The sequence below is a fragment of the Limulus polyphemus genome, unplaced genomic scaffold (genome assembly GCF_000517525.1).
Source record: "Limulus polyphemus unplaced genomic scaffold, Limulus_polyphemus-2.1.2 Scaffold650, whole genome shotgun sequence".
Classification (NCBI taxonomy): Eukaryota; Metazoa; Arthropoda; class Merostomata; order Xiphosura; family Limulidae; genus Limulus; species Limulus polyphemus.
Genome location: NW_013666260.1, coordinates 382645 through 396743, shown reverse-complemented (window position 1 = coordinate 396743; position 14099 = coordinate 382645). Strand labels below are relative to the sequence as shown.

Genomic DNA, 14099 nt, shown 5'->3' with positions numbered 1-14099 from the left:
TATGATGTATGTTCGAAAGATATGGTACAAATGTTAAGTACTGCTGTCAGGTATATATTTCTAACAGGAAACTGCTGTTCAAAACAGCTTTAATAATTTGGTTTACAATCAAAATTTTTTCATGCATTGTCCTTGTTTTTAATTGCTTAGTACAAAAAATTACTCTCTAGCAATGATGGAAAAGAATAATCGAGTGATGTTACTTGATAAAGTATCTTTTAATTTATGCATTAAACACAAAAAAAATGTGAAATATCTATAAATAATAAAAAAAGCAAACTATGCAAAATGCTAATAAAAGTAAGATAAATGGAATATGTTAATTACCTTTTATTTCTACACTGTCAACAGGAATTTGTTTTTCTCGCATATGGAAAATTTCAAAATTGTAGTACAAGCCCTTCAGAAATCAAAAAGATCAGAAATCAACAATGAAAATCCTGAATGACCTGAGAAACACTCTCAAGTATCGGCTATAAATATATATATTACTGTCATTAAAAATATTTTTCTAACTATTCAATATAATGCTCTGTAAAGTTAATTTCAGGAAAATTAAGAACAAATATGCTATCTTTTAGTTGCTACACTATTACAATTACTATTTCATATAATGCAGAATAAACAACACAAATTTTAGGCCAACGAATAAAAACAGTTCACAAAACTAGCAAGACTAAGTAAAAGTAATTACTGCTCATTGGTAATAATTTATATTAATTAATCAATTAAATTACACATCTCTACCTGTAAATTACTACCTCTTATGAAGTAGCTGATTTTTTAAAATATATATATTTTTAGTTGGTGTATTTTCAGTTCAACATTAAGTGGTATTTAACACATGCTTTTGGAGGTTAACGTTTCCCAACATTGGCTATGATCAAATAAATACATCAGAGTTTATAATACATATGCTTAAAATTTTATAATATGAAAATTAATTCCAGTTTTTAATGTAAAACTGAATTTGTGTTAAAGAAGCATCAAACAGATTAGTGTCATTTTAACTAACTGATTAATCGAAGTTACACTTAGATCAATTAAAGTCACGAAAATAATCATCTAATCAAAATAAGTTTTTCCAATTATTACTATTTTCAATTATTCCATCTATTCAAGTAATTGAAATATTGTCAGCACAAAACTACATAATGGGCTGTGTTATGTCCATTGCAAGTGTCCAAACCCAATTTCAGCATTATAAGTTGCTTTTTTTCCCCTCGAGTTTGTTCAGCTTTGTGATTCCATGAGATGGGAGGGCCTTATGATTCAAGGATATCAGGTTCGATTCCTATTTCCACAATACTTGTTCATAATGTCTTTGTTACAGCAAAGCTGCTAAGACTACCTGCCACTGTCACTAATTTTGAACTGCCAACTTGAAGGGAAGGCAACATCCACCATAAACAAAATTGAGCTTTTACTTTTACCTTTGTTTCTTGTACAGGGGAATACATACCATGATTTGAGGAACACAGTCTAATCCCTTAATAAAATGTAATCAATAAATATACCCATCAATTAGTTGAGTAGCAAGTACCTCTAATTCCCCAGCTCTAGTTACAGGCACACATACAGATGACAATCATTATAATTTCCCGATGTTCTTTTCTGATATTTCACCCAACAGAAAATGGATTTGAAAACTTTTCCCTACTGATGACTTTTCAATAGTTGTATGATTTGGTCTCTATTAACAACAGAAAGCTACTTCCAGGACTTTTTCCAGGCTCTATATTTAAATTATCAGGACTCATGATCACTGTCAGGTAGGATTAAACTTGCATTTTTATTCATTAGATGCGATTGTTTCTGTAACTTAGAATATTCTCAGGTTATGTAAGGCATTAGATTCACAATGATTGACATAAAATATAAATAGACCTTACACCAAGTATTTTTGTTAACCCTCTTGCTATGGGTAAGTCAAAGTGTGCATCTCAGAAAGAGATTCATTCAAAATTTAATGAAACTACTTTGTTATCATTGTACATGAATAAAGTTGACATCAAAATGTAGTTAATAAATCAAATTTTAATAAAAGACTTAAGTTTCCCTAATATGAGAATTGTGACATTTGTTCTCCAAGTCTTCCCTCTTCTCTAATTTATTTACCACCCATCTAAGAAGTACATAATTCAAAGTAACTTACTCATTATAATATATGTGTTACTAAGGAAAGCATAATTTTTATGGCCTTCAATCTTATGGAGTTATAAACTAAAAAATTAAATCCACCTGCCACATTTTCTCTCACAAATTGCCAATAATTCTTTCTGATATTTTATTCTCTATTATTTATAACCAATAGGAAGACAATAAGTTTTAATCTATCAAGTGACATATTACAGTGCAGAGTATTGTTCATTTTGTCTTCACTTTGAAAGTTTCTCCCGTGGTTGTTAGATTGACAAGTTTAAGATAAGGTTTAAAGGCTCTTATGCCATAGCTAGAAAAGCAGATAAATTATTATAGTTATAGGATATTGTTTGCTTTGTGCATGTTAGTATTCTGTGTTTTTAAATGCACTATTTAAATAAATAAACATTATTTAGTTACTAGTATCATTAATATACTTAAAACAGCAAAAAACAAGGTCACAGGTAAATAATATATTTCTTTTTTTCATGTATATTCTTTAATTAATATTATAAAAGTAACTAAAATGTAAAAATTAGAAACTTCTTAGGTTAGAGTAGGCAAGACAATGGAAAATAATAATAAAAATTCTTCACATGCAGTTCATTCGTCACATCATTCAATACAGTAACACAAGCAATACATTTCCAGTGATTTACAATTTTTGTGGTGGGATTATTTATTACACAGGTTAGAGAGCAATAAAACAATAAAATTAAGTACGAACAGATGTATACTGTTATGGGCTTTAACGTTTTTTGGATAAATTACTGTAATATTCTTTTACAATTTACAGACATTCTACAAAGAAAAATAGGGTAATTTAGATATATTTCGTATTTTTTATGGTCAAATTGGATAGAGAAAATAACAGATAAAGTTTTACTGAAAAAAAAAGTTTGGTATTTACCTAGGAGGTTTTAGAGATTACTCAAATGAAATTTGAGAATTTTCAGATAATAAAAAGTACTTTTAATCTTAACATGATAATCACTTTACACTCGGATCATTCAACACTTTAACTTCACATATTCACAGACAATTTCTTGATAAAATAATTCATTAAAAATTCTAATTTTTTGTGTACAAAAGACTTGTAATGTTTACTGAAAGACTACTAAATTTCATGAAGATACACAAACCATATTAATAGTTATAGTATGGAAACTCGATGATCACTTTGGGGCTAAAATGTCGGTCACATCAACCGAGCTGTAGCAAGAGAGTTAATTAAGCCAATTTTTAACTGTTAATGTTTTTTTTAGTAAAACTTTATAGTTTATCTCTTATTTTCTCAAAATGGAATCAGTCAATTCGACTGACCTCGTAACCACCAAAACAAAAAAAAATCTAAATTACCTGTTTTTTTCTTTCTAGAATGACTTCAAATTGTAACATGAAACTACATTTGTTTATCTTAAGTAGCTTTAATCTCGTAACAGTATACATCTATTTATCATAAAATTTTATTGTTTTATTGCCCTTTGAACCATGTCTAACTACTATCCATGCCATTATAAGTTGTAAATCACTCTGGGAACGTGCAGCTCACATTATGCTCGCACGTGTGTCTCATGAAACATTTTTATTATAATATTATTATTATTTATTTTACCTAACCTAAAAGGATCCCTATTTTTACATTTTAGTTACTTTTTAATTATACATAAAGAATAAACATGAAAAACAAGAAATAAAATACTTAACCAATCTACTTTTTTCTTGCTGTTGATTGTTGAAGAGAGTTAACCCTAATTATTATATACTAATGATAGTAACGCACTTAATAATTTTTATTTAATTAAATAATGTACTAAACAATATAGAATAATAACATGCAAAAAGTAGACAAATTCCCTTACCTCTCAAACTTTTTCTGGCTTTCTAACTATGCGACAAGAGTCGTCACAAATTCACCCAAGGTCATTGTTAACTTTCTCTAGGGAATGATGTTGATACTCTGAGTGAAATTTACATTTAACCGTCCAGAATATAATGTTATACAATACGTCATTGGATAGATGAAATCCTTGGCTTTCTATTTGTTATAGGTAATATATAATTGAATATAAAAGAGAACTATTAACAAATCCTGAAAGAGAGGATGTGAAAGGTGGGTGTGGCAGAAGGGGTTTAATTTTCTATTCAATAGCTCTATAACCAAACAAAATTGAAGACTATAAAAAAATATGGTTTGTTGGAGCAATGGCGATTTTATAGTGAGTAATTTATGTTTAATTTTGTACTTTTCCAAGGGGTGGTGGATAAAATAGAGGAGGCAAGATGCCTAGAGAAAATGTGTCATGAGTGTCACACTGTGAGAAATTCAGGATTTTTTTAATACTGCCTTGTAGAATTAAGAACTTAAAATTTATATACTATTAAAATATGGATTATTAGCAGAGATTTTATGCTATTCTAATTGTATAACACAAAAAGTAGTTTAATAAAATTTTGAATTTAAGACACTAAAACCTTGTGTCATGCACACTAAAGGATATCCATGGCAATAGGGTTAAAACAACTGTTTTTCTTTTATTTCTAAAGCTCATTTTCCTTGACCTTACAGGAATTCAATGACTTTGTTGAATCCTGCAACTGCACTACATATTTCATGCTACAACCAGCTGACTCTGTTTTATGTTTCTGGGACTTCTTTGGAAATTTAACAGTGTACAGGTAGCTTCTACACAGCTTGGAACCACCAATAAAGTTTATATATATATTTAGACTATCAAAGCTTGCAGACAGTAATTTTCATTCATCATCTCCAGGCTATACCTATTTATTTTTATTAGAAAAACAATAAATAAAACTACAGGATTATCTTCCACTATTTGAAAGTTTTAAGCATCACTTATTAAGTATTCTATAATTTTCAAAACAAAAACAAAAAAAAAGAAGTTGAAATGAAATTTTGGTTTATTTTTAACACCTGAATAATCAAGATGAAAATCAAAAGCAAACTTGTAACTAATAACAGTTACATGTCAACAGATTTAAAACCCTTTCCATACCAGCTGGTTTAATTCATAACTTATAGTTATTAGTAATATACAAGATCAATGTCATGTCTAAATATCTAAATGAAAAATTTAACTACCTTGTTGTGGTATAACTTTCTAGATATATATATACACAGGTTGTTGTTGACATTATATTCAGAAAAACTATGTTTTAAGTAATTTTATAACTGATATATTTTAGGTGATTGAGTGCAAACATCAGTTCTTTACATAACAAATAAGTGGCCAAATTTTCAGTAACACATAAACAGTTTGAAATACAAATCATATAAAAGCATTTTTCTCATCTGCCGGTCTCACAAGTCCTATAACAGCTAAGTTTGTGATGCAATTTACTACCTTATGATGTGAAATAAACAATAATACATTTAGTTCATGAAAATAAAATTAAATAAACTTACACTGTACTTCCATTCACTTTTCTCTTTCTTAGATTTACTGTATCTATCTACTTTGACACATAAATAGTCTCCACACTTCTGCCAATGCATTTTACAGTCAGCTACGTTAAAAAGGTTCTTTGCTCGAAGCTCTCTTCTGCTTGGAATCTCTATAAGTGTAACTCTAGCAGGAACATCTTTGTCTTCAGCTACCCAGTAAGCTATGATATTATCACTTGGAGACCAAGAAAAGTTCCTAGAGCAGAAAACAATTTAAAGGTTCATGATTCTTGATAATAATTAAGGGTTAACATGTTATCAAGATAAGAACAACATATTTATTAAGCCTAATAGAATGTAATATAAATTTAATAGTGTACTATACTCACCTCATGCCTGCAACTTTAAGGCTCTTCTTGTCAAGTAGACCAAATGACTAAGTAGAGAAAAGGAAAAATTATTAAAGCATAACACAGAAACTCGTGTATTCTATGTTTTCTTTTTAATGCTTTGGAAAACTTCTACATCTATAAAATATTTGCATTGATCTTGTGAATGGCTAGTAGCATGTTTAAAAAAATTGGGAACTGCAGTTGGAGGGAAATTCAGCTTTTACAATAGTTACAGGTAAAGTTTAAATACTAATGGATAGAGCAAAATATAAAATATTTACATCAATGTAGAGTGAATAAATTTGTGTGAGAAGTAATTTATTGTTTTGTGGGACAGTGATTATGTATAGCTCTTACAGAGAAGAACAACAGAATTTAGTGTGAAGTTTTGAATACTTAAGAAATTATTTCATAGTTTCTTTAGAAGCCCTTTCACTTAATTCTGTATAAATTTTCATGTTAAATCATATTTGTTTGAAACCTATGGAAATTTCTTCTATGATGAGACATCATATAAGCCTAGTTAGGTTTAGAGAATGTGGTAGATGACCAACAAAATACATAGACAACTTAGTCTCTATTTTTCAATTATTATTCTTAAATTTTATCACTTTCAAAAACATAAATAAGTAAAAGAAATTATGATTTATTGAAATGAATTCTATTTACCAAATACAAATTAATCTCAACCAAAGTACCTAGCATCACCTGATGCCACTGTGACAAGTTAGGCTCTATCCATTTTAGATCTAATTTTATAATGTATAACTAGAAGTGGTGACTACAGCAATAAGCAAAATTTAGTATCAAAACAAATTATTCTAATCAATAATAAAAATATACATTCTACAATGAAAGAAAGCACGATCATACCAAAAAACATCTTTAATATGGACGTTTCAAAATTTCTTTAAATTCTATCATCAGCATTAATATCTCAAAAAAAGTTAGTTCATAATATTCGAACTACAAAAAACAGCAATAGCATTCAGGTGATAGTTTTTTAGCTACTGTAAATCTATAACTTTGAATGAGAAAAAAAGATTCTAGAAAAAATTGTGTGCTATTTACAGACAAGACTCTATAGGGCTGAGCAGAATTTTTCTTTTTTAATTACTCTTAAAGAAATATTATATAATTACAAAATATCAATCCTAAAATAAGACTGATCAAATAACTGTCAAAATAGAACTTAATTATATTTTTCATTTAAATTTTTAAACCTAATAGATAGGTAAGCACTCAAAATCTGAAAGATGCATGCTGGTTTTAAACATGGTAGTTTGCACTACTGATCGTAGTCTCTACAAATAGTAAAAAATAATCTAAATATAGATAGATCACAGATTGCTTTATTTTCAATCATATTTTACAATAAGTACCATTCTATTATTACAACTCATTTGTTTCGACAATCAACATTAATATATTATAACAAATATTTGAATAAGTATCTACTAATATACTTTCTTTTTTTAGAGAATTTTACTTTACAATAACTTAGATTTGTACAACTTTGGGAGACAAAATAGCAACTAGGGTTGAGTGGTTTAACTGGTATGTTGTGTTCACACCACATCAGTTTGCATATCATATTTTATTTCCTTAGAAATGGTTTTCACTGTACTTTTTAAACATACAGTTTTCAAAGTTCCAACATTTTCGAACTTTTCCAGAATATTTTTCTGCATTTCAGAAATTATTTCATTGTTTTTCTAGCATCAATAACTATAATACTGTATTTAGAACTATAAAAACTCACCATCAATAATAAAACTTACTTATTTGCATTAGATTAAGCATGTGACTCAATGCAAAATATTTGCTATCATAAACTTAGCACTATTTTTCTGTAAGACGTAATATTTTAGCCAATGATTTTTTAATCCTTTGCCCTCCCATGTTTTCATAGGGATTCTGGAAAGTATCGTCAAGCGCTTCTGTTAGTTAGTTTGTTTGTTTTTGAATTTCGCGCAAAGCTACAGGAGGGCTATCTGCGCTAGCCGTCCCTAATTTAGCAGTGTAAGACTAGAGGGAAGGCAGCTAGTCATCACCACCCACCGCCAACTCTTGGGCTACTCTTTTACCAACGAATAGTGGGATTGACCATCACATTATAACGCCCCCACGGCTGAAAGGGCGAGCATGTTTGGTGTGACAGGGATTCGAACCTGTGACCCTCAGATTGCGAGTCGAGTGCCTTAACCACCTGGCCATGCCGGGCCCTTCTGTAAGTGCATGCTTGTTGAATGATAGAGAAATATATATATATATATATATATATATATATACATTTCAACTTCATCAACAGCCACAAAAACCTTTAGTCATAAACATTAAATTAAGACATATGAATGACATGTATGACAAACTTGTAAAATCCTTATTTTGGGATAGAACCATTTGATTTTTGTAGCACTACATTTTCAGACGATCTATATTAAAAAATAATTTAAGTATCCCAAGCAGTCTCCAGACATAATGACAATGGAAGTGATTTTAGTCTGCCTATCATAACATCGAAGCTAAGTCATCAAAATATCCCTGTTAAATACAAATTATACTACAGTTACTGATGCTCTAACACTAAGTTTTATAATATAAAAGTAGTAGTCCTTATTGTTTGGTGTTTTCTGAATGGATCAAGCTGTACATAGGTTGATAGCATACATCACGTAACCTGCCAATGGTACAAGATGTTGCAACCTAAGCTCAGTGATGCCTAAGTGACTAATGAGCAAACAAAATAACCTCAGTAGCAAAGATCTTATGCAATATATTACAATACAGTATTAAACAAATATCATATTACAAAATTTCTTGTATTGTCCACCCCTAATAGCAAATGTAGAACAAAAAATTCATTTTGGGTACTAAAATTAATAGAGAGATTACCTGCAACAGATGATAAAATTCTATCTGTCAATAAGCACATAATGGTCTAAATTTTCAGTCTTAAATTTTCATTAATGAATCTGCCATTTTTTAACTTAACCAAAATATTTTATGAACTAAAAAAATATATGTCTAACATCTTACCGGTGTTTCATAAATACTAAGTGTTTCCTGTGTCATTCTTGCAAAGTATTTGTCATTGGGGCTCCATCTAATGAAAGGAACAAATTAAGTTTATTAGTTTTAATACACATCTGTATATTTGTAACAATGTAGAAAGGTTTCAATTGTCATTTAACATTTTTCTCCAATGGAAGTTTGTATCATATACTTAAGTATTCCTAACATTTAGGAACAAAAACAAGCCATATCTCATTCATCTGAAACATTTCATATAAAACTACAGCATGGATATTCTTTAAAAAAGCTTGATGAAACCTACCTAAAAAATATACCCAAGAACTCAACTTAGGTTGCATGATCACGATCTTTTTTCTGTGCATGTCACAAGTTTTTAGTGAGTAACATTCAAAATCTAAAAAATTAAACTACTTTCTTATCATGGTATACAAATAAATTTGTCATAAAAACATGGCTAATAATCTAAATTTTAATATTATATAAGTTTTAAGTTCTTAATTTTATAAGGCAATAAATATATTATAATAATAATATTAAAAAGAAATCCTGAAACGATTTTATAGTAACTAATTTATGTATAATTTTATATTTATTGGAGGGGTGGTGAATAAAATAGAGAAGAGGAGATGCCAAGAAAAAATGTGTCACACTAGGGGAAATTCAGAATTTTTTTAAATATTGCACTATAAAAATAAGAACTTAAAACTTATATACTATTAAAATATGGATTATTAGCTAAGATTTTAAGCTATATTAATTAACATAAATAAAAAGTAATTTAATAAAATTTTGAATGTAGGTCACGAAAACCTCATGACATGCGCAGTAAATAATGCTTGGGCAGATAGGGTTAAATATCAGCAACATTATCAGTTTGGCATATAACTAATTAAGCAAGATAAAAAAATAATTCTATGGTTATTTACTAACACTATGGCCACACCATTACTGTGGTTTTCACTTAAATACATTCTACATTATAAGTTGACTTATCTTCTTGCATATGAATCATCCACTGTAAAATTCATATGCACATTTCCAAACACCAGTCACATTGGCATATGCTTTAAATACACTATAGACATTTCATTTTATAAATGTATTTTAAAACCTTTAGAAGTTTACTCAATTATGGATGAAAAACTATTAGTTTTAGATTTCATTTTAAAGATTTGAACTAACAGTATGTAATGTACTTACTTAAACATTGGCCATACTGTTGGTTCGTTCAAATGATCTGCATGAAATGCTCTTTTCTTTAAACCAGTTCTTACGTCCCAAATAATGATTTCCTGCTGATCATCTCTATTATCTGGTTCAGGACTGAAGGTTACCAGGTAGCTATAAGAGATGCACAAAGAACAAAAATTGGATAATGTGGTTGCTGGTTGAAATTAATAATAAAATAATTCCATAATGTGTATTCCTGGAGAGATTTTCAACAGCTAAATGAATAAGACAAAAGATAACATACAATGAAAGCTATAGTATCATGAAAACTTGTATTTTAGAACAAAAATTTCAATATCACCCCATACACATCCCAGTTTAGTGCTATATCAACTGAGAAGAGTTAAACTCTAAAGGCAATTACGAGTAAGGCACTTTTAATGATTCAGACTGCAACATCTTTCCCTCTCACAAATAAGGCCTATCCTCAAGTCTTTTTTCAGTGTCATAAGAAATTCATTAACTGGGTGCCAGTTTTTCATGTTTTTTTAATTTGCAATATTTTTTTCCTAGTGGCAGATATATTTCCTTTTGGGTGCTGGTGTTGATAGACTTAGCAGTTACTTTTAAGACTAGAACAGCAAATGTCTTTGAATATCCAGTTAGAAAGGTTTGTTAACAACACTCCAGTTACACAGGTATCCTCTATCATGCCTCTTTGAAAGTTGGAAAAATTCTTGCTCTTACTCATTGTACTGTAAATTAACCATGATATGACTTCATCTCTGCAGTCAATTTTGCAAAAGAAAATACCTGAAGTGTTCTATAAATAGTGGGGGTATTATTGTATAAACAGAAGATTGAATTTACATAAAGAATGCATAAAATATCTTTAGGTCTCCTCAATATTTTTTTCAACACTTTTCTTTCCCATACAACAGGTTTCAAAATTTAATAATTGCAAAAACATGTAAGAAAATATTTTCTGTTATTTAATCACAAAAGTATAGTTCATTTTACTGAAATAACCTACTGTTCTAATAATATGTTATAAGATATGTACTTAGAATTACAATTCTTATAGCTTAATTTAGTTTAAATTAAAAACAGATAAAAATCCTGTAACAAAATCTGTCAAACCATAAAAAAATCATAGTAGAGCAAAAGACTTTAGGTTACAACATGGTGGTGGTTATTCAAGTGTATGTAACTTTTATCCTTCTTTCAATTACCGATATAATTTTTTTTACTTTAATTTCAAAAGAGACTAATAAATAGTTTCAACCTATCCATAAAACAGAACTCTGAAAATTACTAGAATTGTTTAAAAAAAAAACAGGGTATTGTGCTTCAGTAATTTTACTGATATACATATATGCAAGAGAAACAAGAATTGGTTGATTACATTATCTAAGGATGACAGCTTCTCAGCAAATAAAAACATATGTTTTGGGAATGACAGAAAAACTGTGAAAAAAATCATTAAGTGCATGATTTGAAGATGAGACTACTCAAAGCTGTGCAGGAATGTAAATTTGAATATATTTTTTATATTTTTCTTTGTGAAAAATAAATCAACTTTACAAAATGATAAAATATCAGTTCTAAAGTATTTCTGAGTAAACAAGTATCAATTAGATTTATTACTTATATTTCAGTTTCTAATTGAACGTGTCTACTCAATACATGAAAGGTGTTCACCAGTCATGATATGGTTAAACATCACAAAAAAAAATCATTTGCAAATTAAAATATAGAAAAATCATCCAAATGAAATAGTATGCTTTTAAAAATACGTATAAAACTGGATTTTTGAGTTTTCAATCTGAATGATACCTTATGCACACATGCTAAACAATTATGTCAAAGACCCCTAGGGTTCAGATATAGCTAGCCTTAATTTTGAACTACTGACCACAGGAGAAAACACCCAGCCAGCATCACCCAATGCCACCAGGATTTTGTCTAGCTCTTTGAAATGAATAATGGGACTGACTGTCACTTTCATAATTAGCCCACAGCTGAAAGTGTGGAGTATGTTCAACAGCATCAAATCTCAAACTCTGGACCTTTAAACTTGTAGCTCAACACATTAGCCACAAAGGCCATGCATGCCTGATCCAAAATATCTAGAAATTCCAAAATTATGTAATTTATTTTCAACAGAAAGATATATGTTCTGAACACTTACTTCTCCTTTGGAGAAAAGTCTATAAACTGTATTCTAGAGTGTTGGAACTTCATTATTTGTCGAAAATCTTCTCCACCCCACAAGGCTAATCCTCGCTGGTGGAAAGTGGCAAGGTATGTTCCTAATGGTGACCAAACCAAGATGCTCTCTGTCCATCTCTGTAAAAGTTTTATTAAAAGGTAAAAATCTAAACTAGTATTTCTATAATACAAAATCTTGAACATAAAATATGAGGCACAGATAGCAAAAAAACATTCCTCTTCATTGTAATAAGACAGAATATCATCATTATTAAATTCCATTCAATATAAAACAGAAAGAAAAACTGAGACACATACAAGAGTTAATGAAATAGTCATTTAATCAAACACCAAAAATTAGATGAAAACAAATATTTCAAACTAAACTTCATACAAAATAAAAAAACTTCTAAAATCTTTATCACGTAGCTCTACAATCTGAGCAATTTTATGTCTAGCTGCAACAATTACAGTTAGAAGTCAAGTTTATTTAACTCCATTCAACAAAGTTCATGACCCCAAATTGACCTCTAGAGTTTCCATACTATCACTTCTGCTATGTTTTGTGTATCTTCATGAAATTTTGCAAGCTTTCAGTAAGCATTACTAGTCTTTTGTAGACAAATAATTAGAATTTTCTATTAAAATTTTCTACTAAAAATTTTTCTGTGAATACATTGAGATGTGTTGACCGCTCTGAGTGCAAAGTGATTTTAATGTAAAGATTAAAAATACTTTTCTTCATCTGATAATTGTCCAATTTCATTTGAATAATCTCTAAACCCTCCTAAATAAATTTTGAACTTTTTTTTTCAGAAAAACTTTATATTTTATGTTATTTTCTCTACCCTAACCACATGAGGTTGTTCTTGTAACCCCATACACACACAAAAAAAAAGAAATAAATCTAAATTACCCTTTTTTCTTTCTAGAATGACTACAAATTGTAACAGGATGCTGCAATTACTTATCCAAAAAAGATTAAAGCTCATATTTTATTGTTGTATTTCCCTTTGAATCGTGTCTAACTAATAATTCTGCCACATAAGTTGTAAATCACACAGCAAATGCGTAGCTCACACTACAATGAATTACGTAATGCATAAGTTACTTGCGAGAGTACCTGGTGAAAATTTTGTTTATCATTATTATTATTTTTCTTTAACTAATCTAACCAAATAAGTTTCAAATTTTTACATTTCAGTTACTCTTATAATAATAAAAAGTACACATGAAAAATAAGAAATATAGTACTTACCAGGGTCTTTTTTTTTGTTGTCTACTCTTGATGAAACTGAACCCTACTTTTTTATACTAATGGTACTACTACACCAAATTATTTTTTATTTAATCAAATAATGCACCTAAGAACACAGAATAATAACACATAAATAGCAGACAATGTCCTATGACTATCACAATTTTTCTGGCTTTCTAACCGTCCTCAATAAGAGCCATTAAAAATTCAACTAAGCTCATTGATGCATTTCTCATAGGAATAAAGTTTGTACTGGAAGCAAAATATACATTTTACTATACAGAAAACAACATTAAACAATGTATCATTTGATAGTTTAAAAATCTGGATTTCTATTGGTTATAAATATTATGGTATTAAATGTCAGAGAGAACTATTGACAATTTGCAAAAGAGAGGATGTGGCAGGTGGGAGTGGCAAGTTGGTCTGATTTTTCTAGTTTATGGGTCTGTAAACAAATAAGATTGAAGGCTATAAAAATTAT

The 14099-nt window shown here is 29.1% G+C and overlaps 1 protein-coding gene across 2 annotated transcripts in view; it reads right to left on the bottom strand.

Annotated features, from left to right (window-relative positions):
• The window catches only part of LOC106459707 (eukaryotic translation initiation factor 3 subunit B-like), a 45828-nt gene that overhangs the window by 13730 nt on the left and 17999 nt on the right, over positions 1-14099 (bottom strand). For both annotated transcript variants that reach the window (XM_013919355.2, XM_022386232.1), the window contains exons 6-11: positions 12338-12495; positions 10177-10317; positions 8980-9046; positions 5938-5984; positions 5570-5804; positions 328-400 (exon numbers count right to left, since the gene is read on the bottom strand). In XM_013919355.2, the coding sequence (XP_013774809.1) occupies positions 328-400; positions 5570-5804; positions 5938-5984; positions 8980-9046; positions 10177-10317; positions 12338-12495 (721 nt within the window). The remainder of the gene's footprint in view (positions 1-327; positions 401-5569; positions 5805-5937; positions 5985-8979; positions 9047-10176; positions 10318-12337; positions 12496-14099) is intronic.